The sequence below is a fragment of the Chiloscyllium plagiosum genome, chromosome 4 (genome assembly GCF_004010195.1).
Source record: "Chiloscyllium plagiosum isolate BGI_BamShark_2017 chromosome 4, ASM401019v2, whole genome shotgun sequence".
Taxonomy (NCBI): domain Eukaryota; kingdom Metazoa; phylum Chordata; class Chondrichthyes; order Orectolobiformes; family Hemiscylliidae; genus Chiloscyllium; species Chiloscyllium plagiosum.
The window spans coordinates 68,128,412-68,147,269 of NC_057713.1; the positions used below are offsets into that span (position 1 = coordinate 68,128,412).

Here is an 18,858-nt window from a genome sequence, read left to right on the forward strand (position 1 = left end):
TGGAGATCAAAGTTGAAACTTTATTGCTGGAACAGCACAGCAGGTCAGGCAGCATCCAGGGAACAGGAGATTCGACGTTTCGGGCACAGGCCCTTCTTCAGGAATGAGCAGAGAGTGTTTAGCAGGAGAAGATAAAAGGTAGGGAGGAGGGACTTGGAGGAGGGGCGTGGGGAATGTGATAGGTGGAAAGAGGTCAAGGTGAAGGTGATGGGTCGGAGTAGGATGGAGGCGGAGAGGTCAAGAAGAAGACTGCAGGTCAGGAGGGCGGTGCCGGGCTGGAGGGATCCGGCTGAGACAAGGTGGGGGGAGGGGGGATGAAGAAACTGGTGAGGTCCAAGTTCATCCCCTGCGGTTGGAGGGTTCCCAGTCGGAAGATAAGATGCTCCTCCTCCGACCGTCGGGTTGTTGTGGTTTGGCGGTGGATGAGTCCAATGACCTGCATATCCTCGGTGGAGTGGGAGGGGGAGTTGAAATGCTGTGCCACAGGTTGGTTGGGTTGGTTCGTCCGGGTGGCCCAGAGGTGCTCTCTGAATCGCTCCGCAAGTAGGCGGCCTGTCTCCCCAATATAGAGGAGGCCACACCGGCTGCAGCGGATGCAGTAGATGATGTGGGTGGAGGTGCAGGTGAATTTGTGGCGGATATGGAAGTTTCCTTTGGGGCCTTGGAGAGAAGTGAGGGGGGAGGTGTGGGCGCAAGTGTTGCACCTCCTGCGGTTGCAAGGGAAGGTGCCGGGAGTGGTGGTTGGGTCGGTGGGGGGTGTGGATCTGACGAGGGAGTCGCGGAGGGAGTGGTCTCTACGGACAGCTGATAGGGGAGGGGAGGGAAATATATCCTTGGTGCTGGGGTCTGTTTGGAGGTGGCGGTAGTGACGGCGGATGATGCGCTGTACATGGAGATTGGTGGGGTGGTAGGTGAGGACCAGTGGGATTCTGTCCTGATGGCGGTTGGAGGGGCGGGGCTCAAGGGCAGAGGAGCGGGAAGTGGAAGAGATGCGGTGGAGGGCATCGTCGACCACATCGGAGGGGAAATTGCGGTCCTTGAAGAAGGAGGCCATCTGGATTGTACGTTTTTGGAACTGGTCCTCCTGGGAGCCGATGCGGCGGAGACGAAGGAATTGGGAGAATGGGATGGTGTTTTTACAGGGGGCAGGGTGGGAGGAGGTGTAGTCCAGGTAGCTAAATTCCTTACCTGACTTCAGCTCTCCCTCATTTGGCAATCTCCTCCAGCCCCATAATCCAAGATTTCTTTACTGCTCTTCCTTCTGACCTCTTGAGCATCCCCAAATGTAACTGCCCCACCATCAGTAACTGTACTTTCAGCTCCCTAGACCAAAGTTCTGGAATACTCCACATAGCCCTCACGGTTCCTTTAAATTACTAATAATCATGCTTAATCTCTATTATATGGCTCAACTTAATACTTGCTTTGTAATGTTCCTGTGAAGGGCACTTGGAGGGTTCATTACGTTAAAGACAGAATACAAATATAAATGGTTGGCTATCATCCATTTCTGGTATGTCATTTATGGATGCTGCCTGACCTGCTGCGCTTTTCCAGCAACACATTTTCAGCTCTGATCTCCAGCATCTGCAGTCCTCGCTTTCTCCTGAATTGTTAATAGGCAATTCCACCATAGGAGAAAGTGAGGACTGCAGATGCTGGAGATCAGAGCTGAAAAATGTGTTGCTGGAAAATCAGGCAGCATCCAAGGAGCAGGAGAATCGACGTTTCGGGCATAAGCCCTTCTTCAGGAATGGGCCCCACCATAGGATATATTCAAAGTAGTATTTGGTGCAATTGAGCAGCGTCATTCCCAACTGCCAAACGTGAAACTAATGTAGTTTAGCAATTGTAGTCAAATAACTTTGTCATAAAATCATACAGCACAGCAAGAAGCCATTTCAATCTGACATGCCTGAAGCAGCTCCATTAAAAAAAAATTAAACTAATCCTTTTTTCTGCTCTATCTCCATAACCAAGAAACATATTTTTAAAGCATTCAAATGGAAATTGGATATATTTACACCATTATTTCAGACAGTGCCTTCCAAATCATAGATTTTGCATGATTATAGAATAAATTGCTGTCTCTTCTAGTTACTGATTTTCCTGCTATGGGAAATTGTTTCTTCTTAGACAATTCAACTGTTCATAATTTTGAACACACCAATTAAATTTAATTTCAATCTTCTCTTCTGAAGAGAACAATCCTAGTTTTTCTAGCTCTCCATGTAACTAAAGCCCCTCCTTCCTGATACTATACTCAAATCAACTCTGTATCCACTTCAGAGCCTTGATATTATCTAAAAGGATGACATCTTGAATTGGAAACAATACTTCAGTTGAGCCCTAACCAGTGAAGAAAATTTGTCAAACCAAAGGCAGGACAAGGAGAAATCCCACAGACTGGGCAAGTTATAAAAAAAGCAACAAATCTGTAGAGAAAATAAAGATGTGCATAAAGAAAGTTGCAATGGGATCAAAGTTAATCAGGTTTTCACAAATACATTGAGAGAATGAGCATTACCAAAGGGAACGTGGTACATTAAAAATAGGAGTAGAAGAAAATATAGTAAACAATAAGGAAATACCAGGCATATTAAGTAAACACTGGCTCAGGTTTTGCAATAGAGATAACTGTGAAGTTATCAGTGCTCACCATTACCAAACAGCAACATTCAGCATCTCATCATGCACAGATAAACAAAGAAACCAAGAAGCTGCTATGTGAGCTTTCTTGCTCCTTCATAGGTTTCCTTATAAAATACTGCACTGAGAAATAAATTGAAACAAATTCAAAGTGTGAAATTGTAGTACTTACCTACTGAAAATATCCTACCACAAAAGCTGAAAAAAAAAGAACCTGTCCAAGTGAATTTTCAACAATGTGTTTAAGTTATTGCTGTGCATTTTCTGACATTGCTAATTATATTGTACACATGGAGAGTGTGTTTGCTTCAGATTTTAATTATTGTTGGGAGTATTTTTAAAAATACTTAATTCTGTTTTCAGTTCTTTTAGCAATTCTAATGCATACTTCATATCTCAGTAATGTAATTACGGAGACAAAGCATCACTTGTCCTATCCAAAGAGGTTCCCTGTAGAGAGTTACTGCGCTGTTTTTGATTTCCAAAACTTCAAGTATAAAAGCAGATGGAAAGACAGTTAACAAGTCTAAACACAATGAATGGCTAATGTTTTTCATTCCCCACTGACAATGAGATTCAGGCAAAGGTGTTAATATTCAAAGGGGCAAAGCATAAAATAGCAAATATTAGATGAATCTTGTTAACTGTACAGACAGTTGAAGCTATTTAGGATGTGCAAAATACCTCACTACAAAAGTAGTGGAAATTTGAAAGATATAACAAGGATAAAGCTTTTAAGTTACAGGGGAGAGAAAAAAAAGAGATAGGATGAGAGTACAGATTATTGATGAAAAGGGTTGCTGGTGAAGGCAAATGGAAATGGCAGCTGGGAATGGAAAGAAACAAAAAAAATTTTTTAAAAAAAGGGAATAGCAGAAACATCAACAGCTGCTTGTCAAATAATACCGAGGACAGAGAGTATTAGCTGAAATTACTACTCTCAAATTGAGCCTGTGGTTCCTCAAGCATTCCCTTGAGCTTTATTAGAACAGCAGAATCAGAGTTGAGAGAGTGCGAGTAAGATTGTGAACTTTAGTCGACCATGTCTATGCCAACCATGATGTCATAAACTAATCCCAAACCCTCTTGTCCCTGCCTGTTCATGTATCTAAGTACCTCTTAAGCATTGCTATTGTATCTGGTTTTACCACCTCCTGCAGGAGCACATTCCATACACCTACCACCCTCTGCATAAAACAAATCACCCTGTACATCCACTTAAAACATTTCCCCCCCTCTCACATTAAACAGATGCCCCTTAGTATTGGATATTTCCACCTTGGAAAAGAAAAGATTCTGACTATTCACCCGATCCATGCCTCTCAATTTTATATATCTTTATCAGGTTGCCCCTCAGTCTCCAAAGCTCTAGGAAAAACAATCCATATTTGTCCAACCTCTCCTTATCGTTAATACACTTTAATCCAGGCAACATCCTGGTGAACTACTTTTGCACCCTCTCTCCAAAGCCTCCATATCCTTCCTATAATATGACAACCAGAATGTTACACAATATATACCATAAACACAGTGGCTACAAGAGCAGGCCAGAAACTAGTTACAAGTAACTCACCTCCCTACTCCCCAAAACCTGTTCACTATCGACAAGGCACAAGTCAGGAGTGTGATGCAGTACTCCCCAATAACACAAGATGTTTGACACCATCCATTTGACTGGCACTACATCCACTCCCTCCAGCCCTGACACTTAGTAGCAGCAGAGCATATTATCTACAAGATACATTGCAGATATTCGCCTGACAGCATCTTCCAAACCCACCATTAATTCCATCTAGTACAACAAAAGCACCTTCAAGTCTCTCTCCCCCGCAAGGTCTGCAAAGACATGCCAGAGAATTCCTAGAGGCCTGGCACTCTAACCACAACGCCATAAACAAGCACATAGATCTAGATGCCATCTATCAACCCCTCAGAAAACAAACAGGAAATGACATCACCACAAACCCCAGGAACCCCATCCAGGAGAAAGATATAAATAGAAAGCAGGAGACAACAGCTTCGCTTCACTTGGAGGTCGCCACTGATGATGTTACCTAGCCAGGGAACGAAACGTCTGGATATCAAACCTACAGCTCACCGAGCAAATATACACCCTAAATCTCTCTCCCCCAGCAAGCCACTCTCCATCCTGACTTGGAAATATATTATCATTTCTGCACTGTCACTGAGTCAAAATCCTGGAATTCTCCCCCTAATGGCATTGTAGGTCAATCCACTGCAAGTGACCTGCAGTAGTTCACCACCACCACTTTCTCAATGGCAACTAGGGATGGATGAGGAACTTTGGCCAGTTAGCAATGCCCACATCCCACAAATGAATAAATTAAAAAAAATACACAATAGGCCTAACTAAAGTCTTATACAGCTTCAACATGACTTATCAACCTTTTTACTCAACGTCTCAACCATGCAGACAAGCACATCATATCTCTTCATCAGTTTATCCACTTGCATTGCCATTTTCAGGGAGCTACAGACTTGCAGCCCAAGATTTCTCTGTATATCCATGCTCCTAAGGGGCTTGCCATTTACAGAATACCCTCCTGTTGCATTTGACCTCCCAAAATACATCACTTCACACTTATCTGGATAAAACTCCATTGGCCATTTCTCTGCCTTACTCCCCAAATGATCTATATCCCACAAATTTTTTTTGACAACTGTCCTCACTATACAACAGGGGTCCTAGCACTGATCCTTGTGGACTACCACTGATCACAGTTCTGCAACAGAAATATACCCCTCCACAACTACCCCGTCTACGACCAAACCAATTTTATATTCAACTTACCATCTCACCGTGGGTCATGTGACCTCATCTTCTGAACCATCCTACCATGAGGAACTTTGTCAAATGCTTTACTAAAGGTCAATACAACATTCACTGCTTGGCACTTTTGTTACTTCCTCAAAAACCCAATCAAAATTAAGAGTAAAGGCCTCCCCGGCACAACGCCATGCTGACTATGCCTAATAAGTCCATTGTTTTCCAAAAGCAAGTAAATCCTGCTTTTGGAATCTTCTCTGATAATTTCCTGATCACTGATGCAAGACTCACTGGCCTATAAATCAGGTGATCATATGCTTAGGGCCCTGATTGTGGACTAAATGGAAGTGTTACATAAAACAGTCCTCTAATCTACATTAGGTGCCTTTAATGCAGAGGAGATCACAGTGTGAGCAACAAATACAGTACACTAAATTGACAGGTACAAGTAAATCAATATTACAGTCTGAAGGAATACATCAGACCTTGGATGATTGGGAATGGAGGAAACAAAAAAAATTACGTGCTGTATCTCATTCGATTTCACATGAAAGTGCAGTGAGAAAAGGAGGTATTGAATGATGAAAGACTTCACTAGGGTGGGTGATTGACTAGTGTTAAAGCAGTAACAGCTGCTTTTAAAATGGTGAAAAGAGGGGGTAGATATGTTTGGTGGCAACATTGTGTTGGATGTGACACTTAAGGAAAAATAATATTTTAAGCATTAGTATGGAAGTTGGCATTATCTGATCAGATGCAACTGGAATGAAAAGGAGGTTATTCAAGGTAACTGGTAATATATGCACTATAAACGCACTATCTACACTTGTCTGCACTTTTCAGACACCGCTTCCTGAAAGAATTCGAAACTGCACTTCATGTTTTTTCATCACCATTCCATCTCTTCTGATAATACCACATTCCCCATCAACTTTCAAAAATGGATTCCTTTATTCCCAAAGAATCTTTAACACTATTGACAGGGTTCCCTTCACTGTATCCAATTATTTTCCACAAATCAACTCTTACCCATCCCCAAATCACAATAAGGTTTCATTTGTTCTCAACTTTCACTTCATCAGCAACATTCAAAGTATCACAGAACCGTATCCTCCCTGCTGTATGGAAAAAGGTCGTTACTCCAAAGAGTAACCCACCCAGCACTATTCCCCTACCCTATTACATTTCCTCTGTGTAATGCACCTAACCTACACATCTCTGAACACTATGGACAATTCATCATGACTAATTCACCTAACCTGCACACCTTTGGATTGTGGGAGGAAACCCACGCAGCAAAGGGGAGAATGTCAAACCCCACACAGACAGTTGGCAAAGGCTGGAATTGAACCTGGGTCCTAACCACTGAGCCACTGACATTTCTACTATCTCATGCAGGATGCCATTTTTCCTCTGCTACCCACACAACACTCCAAAAAGGACTATTTTCTCCCAAAAGCCTTAGTCCATTCCTCAAACTCTCCCACCTATCTCTTGCTGTCCTGTGGCAAGTTTCCATGCAGTGATGCAACACTTGCACTTTTATTTCGTCTCTCAGCTAAGCTCCAAACATTTCCTCCGGTTCAGAAGCGATTTGTTTTCACTCCTTTCCATGTATTAGACTGACATTTCTGAGCACTTAAAGGCTTTTGTGCTTTTTAAAAAATGTAACGTACAAAATAAATAACACACTTCAAAATTCCATTCATTTTATCTAGTAATAAGATTTTGTTTTGTAAACTGAAACATACATTTAAATACTATTTACCTTTAAATGTAATTCTATTTAGTTAATGTTTTCTAAATATGAAAAAAACTTAAATTCATTACTTAAAGAGGGATTTTGGTATATTAAGCTTTCTCAAAGTATAAAACTTTGAAGAAAACTCTAATCAACCTTGTCTTGGCTACAGTGGCAGTGCTTTGAAAGCTAGACTTCCAAATAAAGCTACTGGACTACAACCTGGTATTGAGAGATTTTTTAATTTTGTCCACCCCAGTCCAACACCAGCATCTCCACATCTTGATTACAGTGGGGAGATAAAATATAAAATGTGTGAACACTTGGCAGACTAACCCCATTTTGTCTGAAAGTGTAACACGGGAATTTTCTATTGGTCATTTTTAATCTCTGCCTAATTGCAGACTAATCTCTCTGCCTTCCTACTTACCTACTACTTGATTCCAATGAAGCTCACTATTAGCTCAATGAACACAATCATATCATTCCATTAGATATTCTATATGCTTCTATACTGAACATTAACTTGAGCAATGTCAGATTACAATTCTGCTACTTCCATTTACACCTCCTCGAGACACATCTTTAATTTCTTAATTTGTTCCATCTCCTTTGGTGTACACCATCAAGCCTTTTGCTATTTAAAATATCTTCCTCTATCATTCTCACAGACCTTCCCATTGTTCTCTGGTCTGTTTCTCTCCTTCTATATTTATTTAAAATCCATTACATTTCCAACTTCTTTATGCAAAAGGACAGAGTAGAAAATTGGACACAATTTTCCAGAACTTCAAAAATTTTCAGCTGTTGGAACCGTTTTTTGGGGTTTAGATGGCATTCAGTAATGACAGCAGCTAGAATTAAGAAGCTGCCTCCAGCATTGACATCCATGACCAGCAGCCGGAGGAGACAGTCTTCACAGTTTCTGCTGAGAAAGTGGGGTTGGAAGGGAAAGTACAGTGATAGCACCATCTAACTGATGGGAGCAGCTGTTACTGCATCACTCCCAGCACCTATCAAAGACATCAGTCTCCAGGAACTCTTCATGCAATGGCTAGTTTCTTTCAACAGAAGACAATCAGCATTTCCAAAACAAAAAAGGGAGAACTCTCATGATGCTCTAACATTTCGCAGTGCTGCAGTCCGCTTCCTAATTGCAAGATACTGACATAGCATTAGCCCATGCAATGCTAGGAAAGTTGTAATTTCCATGTAGGACTGTATGAATGGCACAATTATCTTTCTCAATTAATTTCCTGCTGCTATTGGGTGGGTTGCTCGGCAAAAATGGTCATTGATGGGATACATTGGCAAACCAGTACAATGCATTTTTCTCTAATTTTGCTTGCTTTCCCAAACATATCCCAAAACCCTGGAAAATATCCCGTGAATTATTTTTCCACAGTAACCTGACCTGCCGCATATTCCGAGCTGTTTCTATTTTAACTTGGGGTTAATACGTTGTACTGTTAGATGGTCTTAAATTTGCGAACCATTAAATTTATCAATTTTATGTTTTAACAAGTTGATCAGGAGGATCACCCAAATCTACGCAAAGTATAATAGTCAGTGCAAGATAATGCCTGGTTCCACTATGTCCAGTTTCAAACAATGGGTTTTGGTCATGCAAAAGTAGGTGTGTATCAACAAGCCAAAAAGGAAGGAGATAAAATGGAAAAAGTGCAAACAATTTTAAAGAAAGACTTGAGTAAGACTCATCACGCTGCAGTGCTATGTAGAAACTGACCCAGTAATATGTTGTCAGATTTTGTTTTGCACTCTCAACTGCCCCAAGGAATTTCACATTGATATAAAGCTATTATATAAACATAAATTTTATTTGATTCTATACCTTATCAATAACTGTTGCAAAACTGACACATCTATCGTTCCTGCCTCCTCCATTTTTCTTAAAATCAAGGAGTATAAGGTCCAGTTCCTGAATGCAGAGGTTTAAAGAATTATGACTAATCTGTGATGAAAACCACTATTCCAGTAGTTTTGTGTTTTTAGGTACCATTATTGGTGCTAAGAGCTGTGGCCCAGGAGATTATTTGATTGCTTTTGATTCAGTAAGTTGCACGATTGGTTCTGCTGATTTTACAATCAAGCATTGTGGAACTCAAGTCGGCTTGTCAAGACACATAATTAAAAGGGAAACATCAGGCTAAGTGCCCATAATACAAGAGGACCCTGTAAGTGCTGTAGCATACAAAGGCACTTAAAAAGTCAAAAGGAGAAAAATACTAGATTTAACATGAGAGAGACATCTGATAGAACTGTACTAAATTACGACAAGTTTAGCTAAGGTAGACAAAGCTATTTCCACTAGCTATGGAATATAGATTTTGTGGTTTAAGCAAAAGATGCAGAAGGGATATGAAGAGCAACCTGTTTTGATACAGGAACAAATAATAATTTGGATTTTTTTGCCTGTGATGGAAAAAAGAAATTGGAACTTGAGGAAAATGCACAGGACTACAGGTACAGAATGGGGGAATGGAAGGATTGGATTGCTCAACAAAGAACAGACATGGATGCAGTAGACAAAATAATCTACCTCCGGGAATAACAGACGTGTTAGTTTTGCATCAGTTATTGACAAGGTATAGAATCAAATATAAATTTAGATAACATCTAAGTCAATGTGAAATCCCTTCGGGCATTTGAGAGTGTAAAACAAAATCCAAGCAGTTTCCAAAATTTGTTTTGCTATTACAAAAACTCCCAAGCTGAATTTTGCACCCATTTTATTATAAAGGATCATTTAAACATTTCTCAAGCAAAATATGCTTCGTAGAACAGTAATTGAAACAACTTTTAATTTAACTGCTTCATAAATTCAAACTTTTGAAAAAAATAGATCAGTGCTTTCAGTATAAGGCCTTTTGGGATAATTTACTGCCTTAGTTAATGGCCTATAATGATATGATTAGTAATGCAAACATTTTGCATCACTGATCACAAATAGTTAAAATAAGGTGTTGAAAAGAATCAAACATGATTACTTTACTTACTTATTTACAGTGTGGAAACAGGCCCTTCAGCCCAACAAGTCCACACCGACCCGCCGAAGCGCAACCCACACATACATTTACCCCTTCACCTAACACTATGGGCAATTTAACATAGCCAATTCACCTGACCTGCACATCTTTGGACTGTGGGAGGAAACCGGAGCACCCGGAGGAAACCCACGCAGACACGGGGAGAATGTGCAAACTCCACATAGACAGTCGCCTGAGGCAGGAATTGAACCCGGGTCTCTGGCGCTGTGAGGCAGCAGTGCTAACCACTGTGCCACCCACAAATGATTTAAAACATTACTAAAGTGACAAAAATATTGATCACGAATTGGCAAGAAAGAGAATTCTATCCAGTACTGAACACTGTTGTTTAACTTGTTTAAAACCTTAGCAGATGGGACAAAGTATTGAGCATGGTCATATTATAATATAATCATATTATTCAGGTCATGAAGAACTTGGAAGTTACTTAAGTGAACGCCGGAGACAGTGAGACAGAGAGAAATAAAAAGTCAGTTTTCAAAGTCAAAAAGTGGGTAATACTTCATATTTCAATAATGGAAAATCATTTACACAGCGGTACATAGAACACTGGCCTGGAATTTGTAGTCAGTAGCAAACGAATAGTGCCAGCCACTCATTACACCTACACTTGCCCACAGTTGCTGTGGGCTTTTGCATTGGAACTTGCAGTGATGAGAAATCCACATCAGTGCATAACCTTCTACTGGGAACATGGGACCTGTGTGAACAGGACAAGCAACTGTGTTAACTAGTTAACCACACCTTAACAATTCAGATTGAAGAATTTATAAGCAGCGCAGAACTGAGAGTTAGAATATTTAATTCAATGCCAAATCACATACAGAAAGCACAGCAAAGAGAGGAAAGAAAGGGGAGACTAATGGGGAACAAGAGAGAGAAAAAAAGTGGAATTTTTTTCAAGTCTCCAGTAGTAATTAAAATTTTAAGGTTTGAGACTCCATACAAGTTAATTTTCAGTGTCAGAGGTTGCTTGTTACTAGTTAAGATTTATCACGCCACTCCAAATTCATTTACACCAGAATGGACAAGCCTCATTTTAATTTTGGAAAATTGAGTGGTTTAGCACAGCAAACTGATGCATTTCATATGTTTCAAGAAGCACGTTTCAATGAAGTATCAAGATCACAAAGCTACCTGACATTCACATTTAATGATGAAGTATGTGCAAGCACCTGGAAGGTGCTGAAAAAACCCATCAGGTCAGACAAAATCTGAGGAGAAAAAGAGAGTTAATGCTTTGAGTTCAATGTGACTCTTCTTTAAAAGTTAATTCTATTTCTCTTTCCACAGATGTTGTCAAAACTGAATAATTACATCACTGTTTCATTTCTGATTTTCAGCTTGAACTAAAACTTGACTTCTTTTTCACTTGAAGTTGCTGTCCTATTTACTTCGTAATGATAGTGTTCTGACAGCTTTACCATTATTTTTGGTGCAAAACTTGAACCATTGACTTAAATCTTGGCAGGGATTAACTTCATTGTCATTTTTGACAAAATTGGAACTTTTGTATTCAAACAATAACTGCAAATGTCTTTACATTGACTATTGCTCATTTAAACTGATTTTAATAAATATAAATAATTCAGTTATGTTATTGAATTAATTTTGTGCAGATTACTTATTTGTCTAATTTAAATTTGACTTAGTAGTTTGAAGAGGATTTGATTTTTTTTTTTATTAGATTTGATTACATTACAGTGTGGAAACAGGCCCTTCGGCCCAACAAGTCCACACCGACCCGCCGAAGCGCAACCCCCCCATGCCCCTACATTTACCCCTTCACCTAACACTACGGGCAATTTAGCATGGCCAATTCACCTGACCTGCACATCTTTGGACAGTGGGAGGAAACCGGAGCACCCGGAGGAAATCCACGCAGACACGGGGAGAACGTGCAAATTCCATACAGTCAGTCGCCTGAGGCGGGAATTGAACCCGGGTCTCAGGCGCTGTGAGGCAGCAGTGATAACCACTGTGCCACCATGCCGCCCAACTACAATACTGCAAATTTCATTCAAGTTAATACATTGTAAAAAGAAAACTATGCTTGGGTTGTAATTCCATACGCAACAGTATTTGCGCAGAGATATTTCTCCTGCTGTGTGTACTTGTAGCAATTAATTTCCACATTTTAAATATGTGCCATATTCTAAACTGTTGGAGGGAGGACAGACAACCTTTCTGTACTTACTAACATACCTAAAATTTGATTCTCACTACTTGGAACCTTCTGATGAATCTGATATCTATTTCAATCCATAATTGCAAATATCAACAATACAAGCCCTTTTTCTTCCATTGCTAAGTGAGTTGTATCATTGGCCACAATCCATTTTAATTAAAGTGAAGCCATACCCCTTTTAAAACATGATTTAATATTAAAACGAAGTTCCATTTATATAGTACATTTGATGACATCAAGATGTCCTACTGTCTAATCAATTCAGTATTTTTTATGTAACCATTTGACATTTCACCACTTAGGTTAAAAAAGACAGCCAATTTAATAACAGCAAACTCCTACAAACAACAATAAAAAACTATCCAGATAATTTTTAAGAGATGCATTAATATAAATAATAGATATAGAAATATTTTAATTTGTATGTGTTATTGGGATGTTAAGGAAGCCTTTGATTTGCATTTTTTCAATTCAAAATACTGTATCATTAAGAAAGAACAAATAAAGTTGTCATTAGAGCCATGATCTTACAGAATGGCAAAGCAGGCTCAAAGGGCCAAGTAGCTTACTCTGGTTCCTTACTCATATGAGAAAGAGATGAGGAGTGAGTAGTAGAACATCTGGCAGGAAATTAGCATTTGCATTGGATGCTGCCATTTAGCAGCATTTGTCACAAGTTGAAGGGCTGCTGTAATAACCCAGGAGTGACTAAACTAATTTTCACAAAAATTGTTATAAGGATCTAGTGATCCATATTAGAATTCAGCATTAGAATTAAAACAATTGTCTCAGGAAAAAGTGAGAAGTCTGTTAGAAAACTGCACCAGGGAACGAGGGAAGGGAGCAGAGAGCTGAGAATAACAACCTAAGAACACAAAAACTAGGAGCAGGACTTGGCCATTTGGCCCTTCGAGCCTGCTCTGTCATTCAAGATGATCATGGCTGATCTTTTTGTGGCCTCAACTCCACTTACCCGTCATCTCACCATTACCCTTAATTCCTTCATTGTTCCAAAAACAAAATCAATCTTAGCTTTAAAGACATTTACTGAAGTAGCCTCAACCACTTCATTGGACAGGGAATTCCATAGATTCACAATCCTCTGGGTGAAGTTCCTTCTCAATTCAGTCCTAAATCTACTCCTCGTAATATTGAGGCTATGCCCTCTTGTCCCAGTTTCATCTGCTAGTAGAAACATCCTCTCTGCATCTATCTTATCTATTCCCTTCATAATTTTATATACTTCTATGAGATCCCACCTCATTCTTCTAAATTCCATCAAATGTAATCCCAGTCTACTCAGTCTCTCCTCATAAAATAACCCCTCAACTCCGGAATCAACCTAGTGAACCTCCTCTGCACCCCTCCCAGTACCAAGACATCCTTTCTCAAGTAAGCAAGTACTGCACGCCGGACTCCATGTGTGATCTCACCAGCACTCTAGAAAGCTACAACATAACCTCCCCAGTTATGTGGCTTGAGGCTTTGCCCTCTTGTCCTGGTTTCACCTGCCAGATGAAACATCCTCTCTACTTCTATCTTGTCTATTCCCTTCCTAATTTTACATGTTTCTATAAGATTCCCTGCTCATTCTTCTGAATTCCAATGAATATAATCCCAATCTACCCAGTCTCTCCTCATTGCAACCCCCTCAACTCAGGAATTAACCTAGTGAACCTCCTCTGCACCCCCTTCAGTGCCAGTACATCCTTTCTCATGTAAGGAGACCAAAACTGCACACAGCACTCCAGGTGTGGCCTCACTAGCACTCACCACATCTGCAACACAACCTCCCTGCTTTTAAACTCAATCCCTTTAGCACTGAAGAACAAAATTCCAATTGCCTTCCTAATTACTCGTTGTACCTACAGACTAACCTTCTGTGATTCATGCACAAGGACACCCAGGTCCCTCTGCATAGCGACATGTTGCAACTTTTTACCATTCAAGTAATAGTCCTTTTTACTGTTACTGCTACCAAAACAGATGACTTCACATTTATCAAATTGTATTCCATCTGCCAGACCAATGCCCACTCACTTAATGTATCTATGTTCCTCTGCAAAGTTTCACAGTCCTCTGCACATTTTGCTCTGCCACTCATCTTAGTGTCATCTACAAACAATGACACCCTAGACATCATGCCCAACTCCAAGCCATCAATAATAAATCGTGAATAATTGCAGTCCCAACACTACTTCCTGAGGCACGCCACTAGTTACTGATTGCCAACCAGAATAGCACTCATTTAGCTCTACTCTTTGCTTTCTGTTAGTCAACCTCTATCCATGCCAAATCTTAACCATAACGCCATACATCTTTATCTTGAGCAGCAGCCTCTTGTGCAGCACCGTGTTGAAAGCTTTTTGGAAATCTAAGTATAACACCTCTACTGGGTCACCGTTCTCCACTGTGCTTGTAATGACTTCACAGAATTCCAAAAGATTAGTTAAGCATGACCTGCCCTTCTTGAACCCATGCTGTGTCTGCCCAACAGGACAAAGTCTACCTCCCTTGCTATTTCTTCTGATAGTAGACTCCAGTATCTTCCCTACTACAGAAGTCAAGCTATAATTCCCCATCTTTTGCTACCACATAGTCTAGCTTCAGTAATTATAGCAGTCTGAGGCACCTCTTATGTCATGGTGGCAATGTCCCTATCTCTGAGGTAGGATGTCTAGGTGCAAGTCCTACCTGCTCCAGAGGTGTGTATACACAACTGAATAGGCAGTTTAAAAATATCCATAATAGATTGAGAAGATTAGGTTTGAAAAATAATCCACTGCAGTTGAAGTTTTATTGCTACAAAGGGATTTATTTGTATGTTCAGAGACAATGTGACTAAGCTAAAAACGTTGGGAGTGTCATGAGCCAAGAGAACAAGTTCAAGGAATTTAGAAAAAAAACCTCAGACATGCTGGTATTCATAGGAGAAAGAAACTGACAAGTACTGAACTTGTACATTGTGCCATATCTTGAAGTAATCAAATATGAAGTTTCAATATTTAGAACATACAGCGCAGAACAGGCCCTTTAGCCCTTGATGTTGCACCGACCTGTGAACTATTCTCAGTTCTTCCCCCCACACTACCCCATCATTATGCATGTGTTTGACCAAGGATTGTTTAAATCTCCCTAATGTGGCTGAGTTAACTACATTGGCAGGTAGGGCATTCCACACCCTTACCACTCTGAGTAAAGAACCTGCCTCTGACATCTGTCTTAAATCTATCACCCCTCAATTTGTAGTTATGCCCCCTTGTACAAACTGACGTCCTCATCCTAGGAAAAAGACTTTCACTGTCTACTCTATCTAATCCTCTGATCATCTTGTATTTCTCTATCAATCCCCTCTTAGTCTTCTTTCCAATGAGAACAGACCCAAGTCTCTCAGCCTTTCCTCATAAGACCTTCCCTCCAGACCAGGCAACATACTGGTAAACCTCCTCTGCACCTTTTCCAATGCTTCCACATCCTTCCCAAAATATGGCGACCAGAACTGTGCACAATATTCCAAGTGTGGCCGCACTAGCGTTTTGTATAGTTGCAGCATGATATTGCAGCTCTGGAACTCAATCCCTCTATTAATGAAACCTAAAACACCGTATGCCTTCTTAACAGTACTATCCACCTGGGTGGCAATTTCAGGGATCTATGTACATGGACTCCAAGATCCCTCTGCACATCCACACTACCAAGAATCTTTCCATTGACCCAGTACTCTGCCTTCCTGTTATTCTTTCTGAAGTGCATCACTTCACATTTAGCTGCATTGAACTCCAGTTGCCACCTCTCAGCCCAATTCTGCAGTTTATCCAAGTCCCCCTGCAACCTGTAACATTCTTCCAAACTGTCCACTAGTGTCGTCTGTAAATTTACTAATCCATCCACCTATGCCTGCGTCGAAGTCATTTATAAAAATGACAAACAATAGTGGTCTCAAAACAGATCCTTGTGGCACACCACTAGTAATCAGTTTCCAGGCTGAATATTTCCCATCAACCACCACTCGCTGCCTTCTTTCAGAAAGGCAGTTTCTAATCCAAACTGCTACATCACCCTCAATCCCATGCCTCTGCATTTTCTCCAACAGCCTACATGCGGAATCTTATCAAAGGCTTTACTGAAGTCCATGTATACCATGTCAACTGCCCTACCGTCATCTACATGCTTGGTCACCTTCTCACAAAAATCAATGAGGTTTGTGAGATATGACCTGCCCTTGATGAAACCATGTTAACTTTCTGAAATCAAATTGTTGCTTGCTAGATGATTATAAATCTTATCTCTTATAATCCTTTCCAAAATCTTTCCTATAACAGAAGTAACGCTCACTGGTCTATAATTACCTGGGTCATCTCTAATGCCCTTCTTGAATAAAGTCACAGCATTTGCAATCCTCCAGTCCTCTGGTACTAAACCTGTAGACAATGACAAATCAAATATCAAAGCCAAAGGCTCTGCTATCTCCTCCCTAGCTTCCCAGCGAATCCTTGGATAAATCCCACCCGGCCCAGGGGACTTGTCTACTTTCACTCCTTCTAGGAATTGATAACATCTGTTCGTAACTAACTTCGATCATTTCTAATCTAATATCTCTTACCTCATTCTTCTTCTCTACAATATTCTCCTTTTCCTGAAAACCGATGAGAAATGTTCGTTTAGCACCTCTCCGATCTCCACAGGATCCACACTCAACTTCCCACTTCTGTCTTTGACTGGCCGTATTCCTACCCTAGTCATCCTTTTATTCCTCACATACCTAAAGAAGGCTTTGGGGTTCTCCTTTATTCTATTTGCTAAAGACTGCTCGTGTCCTGCCTTTGCTCTTCTTAACTCTCTCTTTAAATCCCTAGTACACCACGGTTCCCTTACCATATGACTTCCTCCCTGCCCAACAGGGACATACCTATCAAGGACACGTAATATTATACAATAAATCTTGTCAATTACAATTCTAAATTCTGATTATTCTTTTTGTTAGCATCAACAAGAATTTCCACCTTTTGGTTTTACAAGAGCATTCAAATCCCAACAGTTTGTAGTACTCCTTCAGTACTAGTCTACTTGTTGGTCAAGGTTCTGAGGCTTAAACCTACAAGCTCTTGATTTAAAGGCAAGAGTGTTACCAACTGTGTCACAGATGATACACTAAAGTAAATCCTTCGATAGTTATTAATCAATTTGAGATTGTAGCTAACTTCACTATTCAAGCATACCTAGGATGACATTTGCCAGTTTAACTGCCAGCTAAATATGGTGGATTAGCAGGGCAAGTAACAGACTGTTAACTAATCTTACGCAGTAAAGATCTTTTCAGTTTATAAATGATACTTTCACAGTGGCAATGGAAGCAACAAGGGAATCCACAGATGTTTTCTGCTACTCTTCCCTTACGCTCAGGATTTCTTCAGGGCAAAAAATATTTATAGAATAAGGGCAGACGCAAAATAGAGATTGAAAAATTAAATTATACATCTGCTAAAAAGTAAATCATAGCTTACTGGTACTCACCACTTGCGCATCAATTGCCACTTGAGCAAAACCCTTTCGACCGCGCCAGAATATGCTGTAAGTCTCATCACTAAACAGTGCTTCACGGACTCCACCTGGTGAGATGGCCAGTAAGTGACCACTTTTCAAAGCTTTGACACATTCTTCTTGCGGACCATGCATGACACTAAAAACTTCCAACAATAATTTAAAGCCTGAAAGAAAATGTAAGTATCTTTACTGGCAGAAACAGGTGTGGGGAAGAAAAAAAACAAGTATTTAAGTTCTATTGTCTCACAAAAGCATTAAAAGTATAACACAGCTGATTATAGAATCATACAGCACGGAAACAGACCCTTCGGTCCAACTCAATCACACTGACTCACATCCCAGTCTGACTTATCCCATTTGCCAACATTTGGCCCATATCCCTCTAAACCATTCCTATTCATATGTCCACCCAGATGTGTTTTAAATGTTGTAATTGTATCCACCCCTATCACTTCCTCTGGCAGCTTGCTCCATACACATAGCATCCGCTGCATGAAAAAGTTGCCCCTCAGGTCCTGTCTAAATCTTTTGCCTCTCACCTTAACCCTCTGCTCTCCAGTTCTGCACTCCCCCACCCTAAGAAAGAGACTTTGGTTATTCCCGCTATCTACACTCCTTATAAATCTATACAAAGTCACCCCTTATCCTCTGATGCTCCAGTGAAAACAAACCCAGCCTATTCATCCTCCCCCTGCAATCAAACCCTCCAGAAACAGGTGGGTAAATCTCTCAAGTTTAGCAACATCCCTCCTATAAAAGGGCGACCAGAACCGCATGCAGTATTCCAAAAGTGTCTTTGACAAAACTAATGTTAGACTTAAACCAATCTAAACACTATCTATTGGCTGGCTGTTCATTAATTAAACAACATTCTAGGTTC

General features: G+C 40.4%; 1 protein-coding gene across 6 annotated transcripts in view; it reads right to left on the bottom strand.

The window, feature by feature from the left end:
- tmem68 (transmembrane protein 68) overlaps positions 1-18,858 on the bottom strand; it is a 63,892-nt gene that overhangs the window by 9,336 nt on the left and 35,698 nt on the right. For 4 of the 6 annotated variants that reach the window (XM_043688382.1, XM_043688379.1, XM_043688380.1 and 1 more), the window contains one exon: positions 17,949-18,142. In XM_043688382.1, the coding sequence (XP_043544317.1) occupies positions 17,949-18,142 (194 nt within the window). Of the gene's footprint in view, positions 1-10,800; positions 10,947-11,383; positions 11,461-17,948; positions 18,143-18,858 lie in introns of all 6 variants that reach the window. The other 2 variants (XM_043688384.1, XM_043688383.1) reach the window with 2 other exon arrangements.